This window comes from Aptenodytes forsteri, unplaced genomic scaffold, assembly GCF_000699145.1.
Source record: "Aptenodytes forsteri isolate BGI_AS27 unplaced genomic scaffold, ASM69914v1 Scaffold136, whole genome shotgun sequence".
Classification (NCBI taxonomy): Eukaryota; Metazoa; Chordata; class Aves; order Sphenisciformes; family Spheniscidae; genus Aptenodytes; species Aptenodytes forsteri.
The window spans coordinates 277,536-295,551 of NW_008796111.1; the positions used below are offsets into that span (position 1 = coordinate 277,536).

The 18,016-nt window shown below is 37.3% G+C and overlaps 1 protein-coding gene across 2 annotated transcripts in view; it reads right to left on the reverse strand.

The window, feature by feature from the left end:
• CDK5RAP2 (CDK5 regulatory subunit associated protein 2) overlaps positions 1-18,016 on the reverse strand; it is an 82,019-nt gene that overhangs the window by 16,185 nt on the left and 47,818 nt on the right. For both annotated transcript variants that reach the window (XM_009286878.1, XM_019474084.1), the window contains exons 21-27: positions 15,431-15,698; positions 13,886-14,002; positions 11,041-11,641; positions 8,788-9,020; positions 5,522-5,570; positions 4,552-4,736; positions 3,283-3,408 (exon numbers count right to left, since the gene is read on the reverse strand). In XM_009286878.1, the coding sequence (XP_009285153.1) occupies positions 3,283-3,408; positions 4,552-4,736; positions 5,522-5,570; positions 8,788-9,020; positions 11,041-11,641; positions 13,886-14,002; positions 15,431-15,698 (1,579 nt within the window). The remainder of the gene's footprint in view (positions 1-3,282; positions 3,409-4,551; positions 4,737-5,521; positions 5,571-8,787; positions 9,021-11,040; positions 11,642-13,885; positions 14,003-15,430; positions 15,699-18,016) is intronic.

An 18,016-nucleotide genomic window follows, 5' to 3' on the forward strand; every position in this document is an offset into this window, starting at 1 on the left:
CTATTGAAAGTATTTTTCAGTTGATTGGTTATCCCAGCATCTCCTACGCTTTAAAGCTTGAGATAACTACATGAGTGTCAACTCTTTGGTTAATAGAGAAATAACCAGCTGGCAAAAAAATTAGCTGAGTGTATGAAGAGGATGCCTTTCAGCTCTGGCAGTTCAATTCAATTTGATGTGCTGCACTTCCTCTGAGTAATCTCATTTTATTGTAATCCCAATTGAAGCTTTTACCCACTACCTAACTGGGATGTAGTGTGCCATGATATGCACCTCTTGTCGCTACTGAAAGACTCAAAGGCTCTAGAAGCCTGGCACTAATGGCATTTTACTATCTATATGTTAAAGACTTGAGGTAGCTATGTGAACTCAAAAGGCTTTTTCCTTTCAGATTTTAACAAAGCAATTCAACTTGAAGTGGTAAGGCTTGATGGTCTCATCTTGATTCTAATTTAATTTATTGCCCATCACCCAGCTTTATCCTAGTTGAAAAGTTATGCTATCACAGTTCTACTGAAAGGCTTTAGAATATAACTATTAGTTATCTTACATAATAAGGGATAATGTAGAGCCAGTGGTAATAAGGCCACAATCCTGCAATTTGACCCACTACTGAGACTACTACTTCTGTGCAGAGCCCTGCTGACATCAATTACGCTCTCCAAATGCAAAGGTCCATCTAACCAGAGTAAAGTGGAGCATCAGGGCCTACAATTGCAATACACTTGAGTTTTCATTATGTTTTGTGCTGAAAAAGTGAGTGCTAAGGAAGCGTACCTTGAAGGTTTCAAAGGAAACACTGACTGAAAGACAGGCACTACTGAAAATCACAGCAAAGAGGAAGGAAATATTCATTCCCAGGTAAAGCAAAATAAAGGCATACTAAAGCTGAAGGTAAGTCTGAGTAGATACGTTAGTTACTTAAAGGTTAAAAAAAGCCTCTTTTAATGTTAACTGCCGTTATTAACATTTGAAACCTAGGAAACTCAAAATTAAACCTTTGATTTTATTTTGAAGCCTAACATTTGAAATGATTGAAGCAATTATTTTAGTTCTACTTGCACTGCAAACCTCAGCTCTATAGTAATGATGTAGTCATTACCAGCAATTGAGTCATTTATAGAATACTAGAAGCCCAGAGGCATTTAAATACTTAGAGAATCTAAATATTAAAAATAGCATGGCAAAAATAGTGGGCAGATGTGTGTATATACTTCCATATAATATTTATCAGACCAGAATAATTCTATACATTAACTTTGGTTGAACAAACAACTCAATATCACATGAATTTAACAGGCTCTCATCAACAATTAAGTATGTTACAACTTGGTTTTGTTTTTTAAAGGAAAACAAACTAAGGCTATTAAGTTAAAAGTAAAAAATTGTTTTGAATTATTATGTCCCAAAGCTAAAATCCGCTTCAACTTCACTTCAGAACTTCTTCTTACACTGAAAGTCAAAAAAAGCCCATCTATTAGGAAAAAAAGTAGCATCATCACTAGAGGAGAGAATACAAGTATCTAGTAACATGAAAGAGATCTTCAAGACGGAGAGAAAGAGGAAGCACTGAAGGAACATAGTAACAAACAGGAGCCGTTTAACTGGTAGTTGCTTTTTAACTTTCTTTTCCAAATTTCTCCTCCATGCATTGGTAGATGCACTAAGGCAACAAGAAGACAGATGGAAGGCATAAGACAGTTTATAAAGAAAATATACTTTCACTGCATTAATGGATGCCCTTGCCAGAATCTTTATGAAGCTGTAAAAGAGTTGGAAGTGTTTCAGTGTGGTTATTTCACGAGAACAGTATGCCTTTCCAGAAGCGTAAATACTTCATGAATGAAATGGATGCTTTTTATACACCTTTCCATCACTGTAAATTATTCCTGAAAGCAAACTGCCATTTGCAGGTAGTCTCCATTTAAACAGCAACAGAAACGGATCATGTGGATGATGTAAAACATAATGAAACTAATGTCAATATTAGCGAAACTGAGTAAAAGGAAAGCATGTATGTATTTATTGCCTGCTTCCACTCTGAGTAATATTGCATATTAATCAATTGTCCTCTGGGGGGAAATGTGGGAAGGAGAGCAAGAACAGAGTAAAGTGTAGGAAAGTACGGTGTGCTTGAAAAGGTGCTACAAAAGCATCCTTAGTGAAAGCTTGGCCACCCTCTTGTTGAAAAGTCTTAAACACACCACAGAGCTTGGCTTTCAAAGATGCTGAACACTAGCAACAGAGAGCAGTGATTCTGAATTTGCATACCTATTTTTAGTATTTTTCATCCACTGCTTTACATTAGAGTTTGGAATGAAAACCAATTCTATGTTAAAATTTCCATCAGTTTCTGTCAGGTATTTCTCATTAAAAACTCACAATGTCATTTTGCGTAGAACACATTTATCACACCAATCAATTCAACTGACAAGCTGAACACCATGGCCTAGGCTCTGTCTTACAGACATTTTGTCCCTGTATGTAAACACAACCTGGCTTTAAAGCAGTCAGAAAATTCCAGAGAAGGCATCTCCAACAGTCCTGTTAGCAGTGGTGCTGTACTGACCACCCCAGGTATACACGGAGTAGGCGTAGGAAAGCTAATTCCACAAAATTCCTACTTTGGATCAATAGCAGCAATGTAATTTAGAGCAAAGCACCTCCTCCTATATTCATACTGGTCCCAGGCCCCACTGAAATTATGTTGACAAAATGGGCTTCCTCTCCTGCAACTGTCTCTGGCTGGACATGGCAGGGAATTAAAAGAGGATGACATCCTAAAATCCAAGACTATTACAAGAATAATGATATCCCAAAGGCACCAAAAAAAAAAAAGAGGCAGGCAGTTTGCTGATAACAGAACTAGAAGGGTCTTTCAATTCTTTGTATGAAATTCAACTACAGCATCATCAAATGTCATAGAACTACCTGGTAGTCCTGTTATCTTTGCAATATGTGCAACTGTAGGTTTGAGGCTGTGTGGTGTACCTGTACGTCATAAAAGATTTGTGCATTGGTTACTGGATACACTTCAAGCAATGGACTCAAGGAAAAGGCACATTAGATCTGTATTTATGCCACTCTACAGGCAGCATGGAAAAGCTGTGTCTGCTGATGGAGCTCAAGATGTAGCAGTACTCGGAGAAAGGCACAACATTTTCCAACTGTAAAGGCATGAGGTTTGTTCAAAAAAGCACACAAAACATTTCCAGCAGCATTTGATCCCTCAGGCTTTAAGCAGGAAAGGTGGATTTAATTTGTCATGAAATAAATTCTTACCTTGATCTAGTTCCTTGTCTGTTACTTGTCTCTCAAGCTGCTTCCTCAGTCGCTCATTAGTTTTTATGGAGTATTCTAAACGTTGTCTCAGGATTCTAATTTCTTGCAGATGCTCCATTAATAACTCTAAATAAACCAAGAGACCACTTCTTAGAGTAAATTATCGCATTCCTTTACACTATGAGCTCCTGTCAAATCTAATGTGTGTTAATACTAAAAAAATGATACAGAGCTGTTCAAAATGGCAGACATTAAATATGTGACTCCACAACAGTCTTTTTCCATACAGTGCCCAAACCGTGCATTTAGTGAAAACTCCTACTCTACATTTTAACTTAAACAATGGTCCGGTTTTAAGGCTCTTTAAATTTCTTCCTCCTACAAAACTGCAGTAGATAACGATTTTATCTAGTTAAAACGTTCTCCGTACTGGGAAATGAATCCAAAGTTTTGCAATGCAGCTTCACATTCAGGCTCGATGCACCAATAGTATACATTTTTCCTTATAACAATAGGAAGCTTACCAGTGCAACTCAGATATAAATTTTACTTTGACTTACACAATGCATACCATAATAAATAAATCTTTTCTATCAAGTTTCATTACCATACCTTTTCCTTCTTGCTTTGCCATTCTACAATTTTTCTTCCATTGGCTGTAAGTTTCAGCTTTACTCAGGAACTTATCTGTTCTAACTGTCACTATCTTATTTGTCAGTTTATCCATGTCATACACTCCTGGTTTACTCTGCGATATTTTTCTCCTGAACAGTACGTGCTATCTCAGCTATTAAATTTTCATCGCTGCCTACAACCAACTACTGCAAGCATCACTTGTGCTTAGTGAAACTATCCAGGTCAACCATGACACCACTTATTAATTATGCAGCACTTACAATTCTCAAGGAAACACAACACTAGCTTTTATAAAATTAGAAAAATCTCTCTTTTTCAATGTAATAATCTCTTGACAATTGTCTATTTTCCCCTTTATTACTTGTCTATTTAAAGACCGTCTGGAGTACTGTGAAAGATGATAGTCTAAAACAACAAAGACACAAAATATCATAGTTAATTTTGTTTCAAACAGGAGGTAGTTCAAATCGTTGTCATCTCTGTACGCCTTATTACTGAAATTGCAATGATTATGCAAGATACTGGAAAGCTGAAGCAGACAAACAGTCTTCATTATTTCTTAATTAGTTCCCTTGTGTCTTATTTATCACATTTTCCCAGTATCTAGCGAATCTTCAGTGGGAAAAAAAGTACCTGGGGGAAACTTGTTTGGCAGAAGTGCCAGTGTGCCATGCTGTCCTTCTAGATCATGCCTGTGCTCAGGTGATCCAAGAGATGACTTTTCTGACAAATCAAAGTCAGACAAGCTATGAAGAGCAGATGGTACAGGTGATTCATCCTTCAGTTGCTGGTACATTGTGGTGTTCTTCTCATTATCCCTTTGGTGCCAAACAAAATGTTTTAAAATATAAAAATTACTTTATTACTTTGGAAGCATGACAGAGAGCATGGTGTCAAATTTACAGGTAAAGCAAGTGAATTTATGCGACAGAACATGACAAAACACTACACCATCAGAGGTATGCATCAAGACTGAAATTCAGACCTCCTTGAAGTCAGCAGGAATAATCAATGGACCTCCAGCCTAGTGTTCACGTTCCAGTGCTAGGTAGTCACCTTCACGTTAAGGGGACTTCAAGCTGCCTTAAACAGGCAGCTGAGGATTTCTGTAGCACAGAAGAATCCCAGGCTGGCATAAAACCAACATATGCAGCATAACAACACCTGCTCTCTTCACCTTCAGCATAAGGGTGTTTTGAGAATGAAGTTCAACAGCACTGTACTTCAGTGATCCTGAGCCAGCCCCCAAGGTCACAGAAACAGAAAGTGAGCTGACTATCCCTCCTAGCACCTGCAATTAGGACAATATCTGAACATACACAACAGTGTATTATGGCACGTTTTGTTTGTTCATGAAAGGAACAATCCTGGTAGCATGATGCTTCCTCTCAGTATCTCAGCTGTTTGCTGAGAAGTGGGGGAAAAAGCCTTAGTTTGTTTTCTATGGATATTTTATTAACAAAACGGATATTAATGAAACAGGCAACATAAGCAAAGCCCTCCCAAAAAGCAAAACAGTGGAAATTGTGCTACGAAACGTGGAGCATCCTTATCAACTTATCAAACAATCGCATGTTGGATAAACATTCAGTTGAACTCTTACCTTTGAGCTAATTCATAAAGTATAGTAACTTCTGTACCTATTGATTCTCCTGCAAAGCAGAAATATCTGATTAAAAACAGCTATTGAGAAGTATACTTTTTTCCCCTCCATCTTAAACTATTTAAATAGGGAATGGTAAATTAATGAGAATTTAGAGAAGTCAGCAGATACTCAACAAACTGTGTATTAATGTCAAATGCTGTACATGAGCAAAACTATTTACAGCCCAGCAACAAAGCAATAGCTTTCCCTGGAGTTCAAAAAAAATTACTAGCTACCACAGGTGCCAGATTTTACAGCCTTGGTGTTTTAGTTAGCATACAGATGTAAAATATTCTGCTATATGGCAAAAGGATTAGGGGTACATGCTACTAATTCTTCAACAAAAATTATATAAAACCAGTTCCGTCTCACTTGGATTTTGTCCACGCAGAGTCAGGCTAACCAGTTATCCTTAACAGGGCATACATAGGATTTTGCCTGCAATATTCTCAGTGGTACAGCGTGTGAGCACAAGCACAATTCAGTGCAAGAGACCTGGACTCAGACACTAATTTGAATAAGGAAATAAGAGTTTCGTGGTGTCACCTTGGCATTTTAAATTTTTTGTGCAATTAAGCAAAAGTGGCAGGCAAGAGTTGCACGTTGCACATTTCAGGGGAATGAACTGAAGGTCAGGATGGAAATACAGAGACAGACGGTTGTTTATGCTTCTTCTTTACAGTCAATTCTTAGTACGCTGGATGTTCTTTATAACCCTACAAACATCATTTTATTTTAATGTGTGATTCAATGCAACACCATTGTGTTAGATATATTGAATTGTCTCGGTTGTCAGTGACTTTTCATAGTATATAGGATACCATCTGTTGGGTTCCACGCAGAGTCAGGCTAACCAGTTATCCTTAACAAAGGGGCATACATAGGATTTTGCCTGCAATATTCTCAGTGGTACAGCGTGTGAGCACAAGCACAATTCAGTGCAAGAGACCTGGACTCAGACACTAATTTGAATAAGGAAATAAGAGTTTCGTGGTGTCACCTTGGCTCCCCATATTTTAAATTTTTTGTGCAATTAAGCAAAAGTGGCAGGCAAGAGTTGCACAGCTGAAATTTCAGGGGAATGAACTGAAGGTCAGGATGGAAATACAGAGACAGACGGTTGTTTATGCTTCTTCTTTACAGTCAATTCTTAGTACGCTGGATGTTCTTTATAACCCTACAAACATCATTTTATTTTAATGTGTGATTCAATGCAACACCATTGTGTTAGATATATTGAATTGTCTCGGTTGTCAGTGACTTTTCATAGTATATAGGATACCATCTGTTGGTTTGGGGATTTTTTTAAAGCCATTTAATGTTTCTTCACTACACAGTCTTCTCATTTGTAATGCAAGGAATCTCTGTAGCCACTGAAATCATTGAATACACTCAATCTTTTATTACACCGCTATGACACACTAGCCATAATACCTTTTTCTCATATACAACTCCTTTATATGAGCCATCGAAACTGCAACATGCTGCCACTATCTTTAATGAAAGGCAGGACACAGATCATTGTATGGCTGGGCCCTGAATGTTTCTGAACAAAGTGATCTTCTAGAGCCCATTTCAGGAAGACGTAGGGGTCAGGGTCCCTATTTCAGGCCACCTCAAATGTCTTGCTGAAAATGACAATTTTGCAGCTGACATCTGTGGAAGTATTGCTAGTTGTTTGGGTCAGAAAAAGCAACACTTGTGAGGATAGGAAAAGGTCTTTCTTGCTGAATTTCACTCATGTTAGCATCCCTTTTCCATCACTTTGCCGCTAACTTTCTTCAAACTACGGACTGAAGGCAATATGCACGATATACTCTTCCTTCAGGTGACAAATGTCAACTTTGATGCTCATTTTACAAAACATGGTTGCATTTTAGCTCTATTATGAAAGATAACGTGCTTTTCTTAACCAGCTAGACTATTTGGCAACAAGATGCAGGTCTCTTAGGAAAATAATTAGAAATGTCAGGAATAATAGATCTCCTGATATGGTCCCACTTCTTAGACGCTTAAGGCTTTGCCTTTCCAACTTAATCTTTTGCCAAACAATAGGTGGGGGAACTGGGATAAACAGTCAAAGGACAAGAGCGTTTTCGGATATGTAAGCTCCCACGTTTCAGACAATATGCCCGTTCTCACTGATAATTAAAAGGGCTTTGCTTACTGGTACACATTACAATGTCCTTTCCTGGGTATATGCTCCATTCAGCACTTGCCTTTCTCTACCACCAGGACAACACTTCTCTGACTGACTTCTCCTAGGACCCCTGCTCAGGAGGCTCTTGTTCTACTATTATGCCTTACAGAAACCCTCAAATACACACTGATTTGCAATACCACAAGCTCTTAAATTCATGAGCTACTCAAAATTCTGAAAGGAATTCTTTTCCTCTGCCTTCTAACTGAATAGATTTTCCCTTTCTGCCCCCTTATTTTAATTTTCTATGTGCACCATTTGGGTGGGTTGCTCCATAAAGTCTATGCCTCTTTTTCTTGGTGCATCCAGTGACAGATGGATGATTTTACACCTGCATACAATTTAACTTGTGTTATTTCTACAGGAATATCAATAATGTGCAAACCAGCACGGTATTATCTTCCAACTGTCCAGTGCAGGATTCTTTGCAGTTTCTTTAAAGGCATTGGCCATAGAAAATTGCCTAGATGGACTACTATATGATAATTTCTTCTTTCACTCTAAAAGCACAGCCCAGATCTCTGCACTGCATTTACCCTTCTTGCAAGCGACTGCACTTTAGGGGAAAAACTTCAGAAACCTGTAATTTTTTCTTTTTAGTTAAATACAGATTGTGTTAAAAACCGTGAACCATGCCCATAAGAACCCCTCAATGGAGATATCCAGTGCTTCGGCTCAACAAAGTCAGCTGGGCCATTTCCTGAAACAGAAAATCCTGAAGCCTACTTGTAACTAAACTTTTACTTAACTATAACCACTATATTTTGAACAGTTAAAATATGCATGTGCTAAGATAAGCAACTCAAAATGGAAGGTGTCAATACAGAGGACAACTACAAAAGTAAAATCCAGTCTTGTTGGAGCACTAAAATTTTATCTTCCAAGACAGTCCTCCCTATAAATCATTTAAAAGCAACCAAGAGGGAGTAAGGCTTCCTTTTCACTAAAAAGAAAAAAAAAAACCCTTCAAATTTTGAGAACATTAATGTATCTCAGACAATAAGCACAAAATACTGCTACTTACCATACAGGAATTTCCTTTCTAGCCTCTCAAACAATAGCACACTTTGATTCAGTTGTTCACGGAAGCCTTCAGCGACATAATAATCTACATCACTGGCCTGAAGCAGTTCCTCAAAAGCTTTAATGAGGCTCGTCAGATGTTGATGGTAAGCGACACAACCACTGTGGATCTCTTTAATTTGTTGGCGTTGAAAAGAGAGTTCTCCAGCTTGTGAATGAACTAATGAATCATATCTGAGAAAATAGAATTATCTTTAAAGTAATTTTCTGACCATAAATAACATTTAAATATAAATAAAAAGTGAATTAAACTTATATTCCGAAGCTAACATTTTATGTGACTCAATTTTCTTTTAAAATGCTTTTACAGCCACAATGAGAAATGTATTGTCTCTAACTGTTGAGTTTTGTATTTTTGGGCATAACTTGTGGGTTATTATCCTTCACTTAACTGCTTCATTTATAAGATGGGCAGAAACTAAAGTGATGACTTGGTTGTCTGCTTGGAAATAACCCGGATGGCATGCAAAGGTACCAAATTAAAGTAAATAAGAGTGAATACATGAAAAGAATTTTTAAGAATACACATATTTTTCCTGACTGGTTGTTTTTTTTGTTGTGGTTTTTTTTTTTTAATTAACTATGGAAGAACAGATGGAGCTGTCCCTTCTTCTGGAACTTTACATATTTCCTGCCAGGAGCACAATATTGGACTTTCTGAGCTATTGGTTTCACCCAGTCTGAAAATTCTGCACGTCTCTGTATGTTTATTACCAGAGACATGACCATGACAACCACTGTAGTGTCCAAACTCTTGTACTCCACAAGCCAGGATATAAATTTCAACTCAGATCAACTGAATTTATTCTGCACTTGCAGAATATAGACATCCCCTTTACACTGCCACTGTCTGTATCACAGATAGACTTCTTTCTGCAGAATCATACATTAGTGGAGAGAAAAAGGGAGAGGATCTGAAAAGATGCAGGGAATCAAACAAAATATGGGGCATAAACAAAATCTATGACGGTGTGGGTTGTTACAGAATTTTTATTGTCATTTGTATAGGAAGAGATGCATAACTTATTTTTGGGTCTGTCACTTGTGACTCGTAGTTGTCCTAGACAGTGGCCATAAAAACTTTACAGCGATCCATACTGTCTCATTCCTTAATTTACATAGTTAGATCTTCCTTTGTAAAATGGATGAGGTATATTTTCAATGTATGTAAATTTATATGTACTAGGTAGCACGATTGTATTTTATGATAGCAATACTAAGAGTTATACAATAGTCCATGTTGGTGGTTGCTCACTGTCTCCAAATATTTCTACTCAAGCACTCTGAAGAAAGCCAACAGGCCAAATACCTTTCTTTGTTATACTTCCTGCCATTCTATAGGCCCTCAGGACAATAACGATATTAGAAGGGGTAAAAAAAAAAAAGGGGGGGGGGCAGGGGGGAAGTTAAAAAAGGTTTGGTCTTATGGGACCCCATTTTGTGTCTATGATTTGTAGATATGCTAGCCAAAATGCTGCCCCCAGTCTTATCATACAAAAAGCAAGACTGAAACTCTCCAGCCCCTCATAAATGATTTTCCAGCTTATGAGCTTATGCTATAAAATTTCATTCATTAATTTCTACATGTATCTACCTTCACATCCTTCAAAGGAAGGCATTATGGCACTCAACTGCAAAACAAATTATAACTAGAGCGTAAACTTCTTATTTTATACATAAAGTGTGGTCACACAAACAGAAGGGCTAGCATGAATTCGTCAGCCAATCACCCATGGAAACATTTCTATCTTAAATGGGATGTTCTGTTTTCTTACACTTGTCACGTGAAAAAAACCTGAGTGATGCAAAACTGTAATACTTTGATTACAGAGGTCAGCCCATCTCAGAGAGCACCCTGAGGAGACCTGACTTCGCTCAAGAGACGATGCCTTGCAGCAGAGAGAGTTGGTAGACCTGAGGTGTGGGGACAGACACAGGTGTCTGGCATAGAATCGTTACAGAGGATGATATGAGTTTATCAGGAGCAGTTCTGGTGTACGAGAAATACTGTTTTGTACTTCAAGGCGTCTTTTAACTAACCTTTTCAGTTGCTTTATGTTAATGTTAGTGAAATTTAGCCTTTACTAGAACAACACGCTCCTATGTGAATAAAATTATCTTCATATTACCTTCCTATGTTATTTGGTATTGCTGTTTACAAAAAGGAACCTGAAACAGTAATAGCTTTACTCACTTGTATGGTGATGTTTCTCTCAGTTTGTTCTGAAGATGATACACTTCATCAAGATGTGTATTCGCAATTTGCTCTTTTTCAAGTTCTGCCTCATTTGCTGATAGTAGTTCCTTAAGGTTTTGTGCTGTCCATGTATCGGGTGCTTTTGAAGACTCTGAATTCCTGTTTTCAGTGCGGATGTCGTAATCCATCAGCTGATGTATACTAGAAAACATTTTGATTTCTTGCATAGCTGTATCTTGCACTTGTGCAACGTGTCCTTCCACAGGCAAGGCTGTGTCGCTCAAAACTATATGGGAAATACCACTCGATAAAAGCTGGTCAGAGGTCTGTAAATGAAACACGAACATTTTGTACTTTTCAAGCTCAGACTCCATATTCTTAATTCTTTGTTTCAATTCTTCTATATCATCTATGACTTCACAGTCATCAAGTGCATCTGTACTTGTTAGACTCAATTTGAGAGAACGCAGGCACTTGGAACCCGAATATGCGGTGGCTGAGTCACTGTCCTCATGTTCCATGGAACAAAATTCTTCATTTATGTCCTTTAATGAACGCTGGATATTCACGTTGCTAATATTATGATGGTTTTGCACTTCTGAAAAACAGGATGCTTGTATGTGAATATTAATATTTCTTTATCTGACATTCTGTTCTTAACAGCACTAGAATGAATTCATTTACTTCTATAATAACAGAATAAAAATGCAGAATAATTACAAACTATACAATATTAGTTTTGGACCTTTGACCTCTTTCTATGATTTGCCCATTAATTCAACTTGCACATCAAATATTCCAAACCTTTTATCACCTTTCAAATAAACAATACTCAAAATACACCTGCTTTTTTTTCCCAAATGATTGAACATTACTTTTGCTATATGCAATCCTAAATCAGACACCGATGAAGCCCAGTCCTTGCCAGCCACAAAGATGATAACCTCAAACATAAGGCTCTGTCCTGGTTTCAGCTCTGAGAATTGAACAGGCTCTGAGATTGAAAAGTAGACTCTATGACTTTAAATGGTTCTTCCTAAAATTTCTAATTAAATATTCTTTTTCTCCTCACTTCAAAAATCTATACAAAACCAATTGGAGCATAAAGTCAGTGGAATTTTAAAAAGATTATCAACAAAATAGTAAAATTTGAAAAAGGGGCTTTAATAACTGTTTTTTAAAATGTGTTCTGAACAAAATCCATAAAAATGTTTGGTGTTAAAGGTTTTACTGGCACTCATTTGGCATGCACAGCACATCCCTTAGTGGACTTTGCCATTCGTAAGTAATGCACTCACCCCAGATTCAGACCAATAAAAGCAATATATTCCTACATATATTCTACGTTTATAGTTCTGTGTACGTTGAGGGCTGTATGTGTAAGTATCTAAGAAAATGGTTATTTTCTGGTTACCAGTAAATTAAATTTTCCCCTTCTATTAGTTCTGCAGAAGATCACTACGAATTAGAACCTCCCTTTTGGGAGTCATTCATTGATCTTGCGGAGGTCTTAATACTTTCAAATTGGTTTCCATGGAGAATTCGAATGCCCAGGTTCAAGCTCTAAATCGGTACAAAACCTCGGGGTGGGGTGGGGGGGCACAGCTGTATATAAAGGCCCAAGCCAAGCCCAAGCACAAGAGAATAAAAACAAATATAACCTAAAAGCCAGAAAAAATTGAAGCTGCAATACTGGGATATCAATATATTTGAAATTAAGGCTAGATGATGCTCTCTGCAGTATACAGATTACTGCACACCATTATGCATGTCATTCCAAAGGTGACAGACTCACAGAACAGAAATGCTTCCAAAAAATGCTCATGTATGAATTCAAGAAGACACATTTATTCAGCACAACACTTAAGTTAGGGTTAGGACACATTCGAATGCAACGCTTAAGTTCATTAGCTTCTCCCCCTTCTCTACCAGTCGGTCGCTGCAGTAACACAGATGCCAAAGAAGGTTGCGCACTGAGGTGGAAAAAAGCAAGATGAACTCTTAAACCCTGCAATCCTGATTTCATGCAAATGTTCCAGATAACAAAAACAGGAAATAAAAACAGGTATTAGGGAAGAAATATTTCTGATTAGAATACTGGTTATAGTTTTTAATGAAATGCTGCCCTTTAATTAAAGGAGAACTAATAAGCTCTCTGTGCCTGTATGTGTCCACACAAACAAAGGGCACACATAGCGCGCAATCCTGCAAACCAGCTGACCGGCTTCAGTGAAACTACTTATACAAATAAAATTAATGACGTGACAAAGGATTACCAAATTGGCCATATCCTCTGTACTCTCTATACACAACATGTTAACCAGGTTATTCAAGCCCTCCTGAAAAAGACTAATGGATGATGCAGAAACACGTAATACACAGTATTAAGCCTATTTACATTTTCATTAAATGATTCCATTAGGTTTCAACCTAGTTGAATGCCTTCAAATAATTCAGATAAGCAAAATTCTATCATTCAATCGCTTCATTCCAATAGTTCATAACTGGATGCAGAAGCAATAAGTAACAAACATTTAATTCAGAGAAGAGTTCAGAAGTGAGGATATTAGCAACAGAGATCAGAGTTAGGCATACAACTCATTATTTTTACTGGAAACCAGACTCATAAATCCCTGTGGCCCTTCTGAAAGAATAACCCTTAAAAGACCAACTTGGATTCTTAGAGCAATTAATCCATACTAGCTAAGAAAATGAGATTTAAAACCCACAAATAACGGCAAGGGAGACAATTACCTGCAGTAATTTACAATTTTGCACAATTCAGAAGAAACTAGAGTTTTAAAATTTATTTTTTTTATACTATACCATATAAATGCTTTACCTTGGTAGTTTTGCTGTTTTTTGTCCATCGCGTATTCATTCTTGCCCCCTGTAGCCAGATCAACACCTTGCAACTCCACCTGGACCTCACTATTATCCAGTTTGAGCAATGAGTCAACTGGAGAATAGTGGGGGAAGGTAAAACAGAAGTCAGTAAGTGACTAAAAAAAAATTAAGTGGGGATTGTTAAAAAAAAACAAAACACAAACAAAAAACCCCCCACAAAAACCACTCCACAAATCCAAACGTGGTTCTCTGATAATTTGGAACAGGAAAATCATCTAAGGAAGAACAACTATTTAAAATGTAATACAAACATTACTGGTCATATGAAACAGTGTTTGAACATATTTTTAAAATACTTGAACTAATTATAAGGATAACTACTAAGAATGTGAATTGCAAAGGCTTCCTACCAACAAATGAAGATAAACATTTGCAAGTCCCCTTTGTAATGTAATAGTTAATCAATTTTTAGTGCACTTTTAAATGTTTTATGTTAAGCTTAGAGAAAAGGCTAAAAAGTTTCTCCAATATGAGCATTGATCATAAACTAATCTTCTGCAGTCTCCCATTGCATCAAGTCTCAGAATTACTAAGTGTGCAGTACAACCGTTATCCAGGGTAAAGAAATCAGCATGGAAAGGAAATCACAGGACTGCAGTCCTAACAGGTTCTGATTCATTTCAGGACCCAATTCAAAAGTACTTCCCTTCTCAGCATTCTCCATGGATTTTGCACCTACCAAAACTAATTGCTATAGTCCTATCAACTGGAGTATTTACAATAAAGTTGCGCCGTATCAGTCCCTTACCACAATAACGTTAACATTAACAACAAAGCCTCCGCAGCCTCTGCGTTTGACAGTGGCTGAATCGCTACTCAATTGAAACTTATTTCTTATATTTACACCTCCTCTCTCCCCCACCTATCCTTTACATCTCTACTCAGTTTTTACTCTAACTGCTAAGCGCATTTTTATTTTTTTTACCACTCCAAATCTTTATATAACACCCATTGTTCTCTGCCTTACAATTTTCTTACTTTGCCAATCCAGATACTTTGTCAACAACTGAGTTTAAATTAACCCAGCCACACTGGAAACAGACACAGATGACTTGACTGCTCAGTGGAATATTGGAAAAACTTATTTATGCAGCATAAACAAATACAGTATTTTTATACTCTCCTGTCTCCATTACAGACAGTTTTCATTAGACTTGGCATCATATAAAGGAAATTTTTCATTTACCTAAACATTGACATATATGTGGGCACCCTGTGAAACTGTCATTTATTACACACTTTATGCCATGTATACAAAGCACTTTCTATTCCATACAAAGCTGTTTTACATTCTAGCAGGAAAGATAAAAGAAAAAAAAGGTGTTTTTCAAGATCTATATATATTTGCCTACCCAAGAAAATCGTAATATTAAGCAGCATTGTACGTATGTAAAAATGATCTGTTTTTACTTTCTACTACAAGACAAGAAGCCACTATTTCAAGCAGCATTACAAGTCATTATGTCTCCTCTTTATTTACCTCTCACTGATGTGCTTTCCTGTGCAGGCTCTTCTTGAAGGTTTTCAGTTACAGACTCATTCAATAATAACTCTCCATTTGTTTGTGGCTGAAATTGTTTGTTTTGTACTTCACATGATTTCAGACCTTCATAAGGTACCCTGGTATGGTGCTGTAGTTTTGAATCTGACTTCTGCATACAGGAGTTCAAAGGCACATTTCCTAAGGGTCTGGATGATTTTAAGAGAACGGGCAGACGGGACTTCTTGGGCAGGTAAGCAGAATCAGTCTGAAAAAGGCATGGAATAAAACAGGGAGTTGGTAGCTCGCACCTAACAGTCAAGTAAAGGAAGTATAAACAAATATTCCAGGAAAAATAAAAATTTTCCAGCAAGATCAGTAAGCTGTCACATTAAACAGTTTTGAAAATAAGATTGCAATACCCTTGCAACGTGGAAAACAAACATTCAGAGAGGAAAAAAAACTATCCCACTGGTTCAATTTTCTGTAAGTGCGGCTTATGCATCCACAGCCACACAATGAACGGCTTCCAGTTCATGAAGCAAGACAGCAAATTCACCATTGACTAGCAAAGGCTTTTAATCAGTAGGCACATTAATTAACCCTGAATTTGTGTGTGCCCTAGGAAAATAGTTTCTCACCCAAAGTGACCTCTCTAACTGCTACCTTCCAGTCTCCTGATTTATATCATAAATGTCTGACAGCTCAGTAACTGTGTCCCTTAAATCTTTTTTTTTTTAAAATTGAAGATCCTCTTAATTTTTCACAAATTCCTGAACATATTTTCTTTTCTTCCTTTTGCCTCCGTCCAATAGGCCCTACTTTGTACCAGCCTTCTTTCATACCTTTGAGCAAATCAACATAGCTTTGCATCAGCCACAGAGGAAATTTATTCTGCCATAGAGAAATTCTTTACGAAGAAAATAGCTTCTTCACCCATACGCTCTATAAATTGCTTCCGCAGGATTCCTGTTTCCTACTGTAACAGACATTCCATCATTGGAGTTGGGGGGAGAAGTTAAATTTCTTAAAGTCATTACACTTTAGCCTCTCACCTTTTAAAGACTGCATAAAATGTGTCTTTGTTTAAATGACAGAGCATTAAATAGTGCTGCCTCCAAAAAGATAAAAACACACTATATGTTGATGAGAGTTATGAAATTGTGTGCAATAATAATAAAAATCAATAATGGCATGTTCAGATACAGTTTATTTTTTTGCTATTCATTTGCTCCACCAGTGTCGTAAGTCCTGTAATTTCTTTCACCACCCAACGTGTTCTGAAATACCTTTCCACATTCATTTCTTAGCAATTACAGTCCTTACACAATTTAAAATAATAAAAAGCAAGTTCCATTTTCCTAATGACATGCTCAATTCCTTTTGGACATACATGAATACAATATCATTTGGAGGCTGAAAAATAAATCCAGGTGGGATGAACTTCTTGCTAGTTTTACTAAACTGCACTAATAACGTCGAACAATTTCCAGCTGTCTCAGGGCTGTTGTACAGACACATATGTCACCCAGATTACCCAAAGTCCAGTTCAGCTAGCTACATGAAATTATTTATAAAAGCCATTCAGAAACAAAAGATACACTGCATTAGCCCAAACAAGAAAGCTTTTAAAGCAACTAACTCAGGGATTGCATTGAGGTTGCAACTGATTAAACTAGAGAGGAATCTGGAAAATGATGAATCAAAACAGTATACTGAAACTCAGTGAAAACAAGAACTTGGAAAAAAAAAGAATTGCAGAAAGAACTCTAGGTATTCCCTGTGGAGGGCAGACAAGCCGTTACTTGCCTTCAGAGGGACTGTCCTTCATTCCCGAGAAGACAGACCAGCAACTCAAAGACATCATTAAGCAAGCCATCACAAGCAGATCTTCATTAACAGACCAGCTAGGTCCCCAAACCCCTTCCCCCTCTACTACCCATCTTGATGCTTCCTGACTTCCACCTGCCCTCATGAATTCATGTGTTCCTGGAGTCAGCTGCCCTGGGCAGCACCAACACAGCTGAGAAAGCACATCCACTCCTTTCTGTCTCAGACTAGCCAAGGCATCCCAAAGATGCAGGAACAGCTATCAGAGCAGCCAACCTGCCAAACACAACTGACCAAATGCCAAATAGACTAAGGACATTAACAATAGCCCAAGAACATTTCCATTATTATCCTCTTTGCTCCCCAAACATAGGGTTTTTTTAAAGGCAGAAAATTTACTGCCAATAAGGAAAGCTTAAAAGACTAAGAATGTACCTGAAGATACTCTGATAGATTTTGATTACATGTAAATTGTCTGGTGAAACAAGACATAGTTGCTCCCCAACATAGGTTTTTTTAAAGGCAGAAAATTTACTGCCAATAAGGAAAGCTTAAAAGACTAAGAATGTACCTGAAGATACTCTGATAGATTTTGATTACATGTAAATTGTTTGGTGAAACAAGACATAGTTTTTATGAGTTACTTAGGGTTTGATTTTTTCAGGGGTTCATAACCTATTGCTAAGACTGGCATGAATTTTCTAGGGTGTTTGCCAGGGACCAGCCGTGCATGCCAAAATCTTTTCATAAAAATCC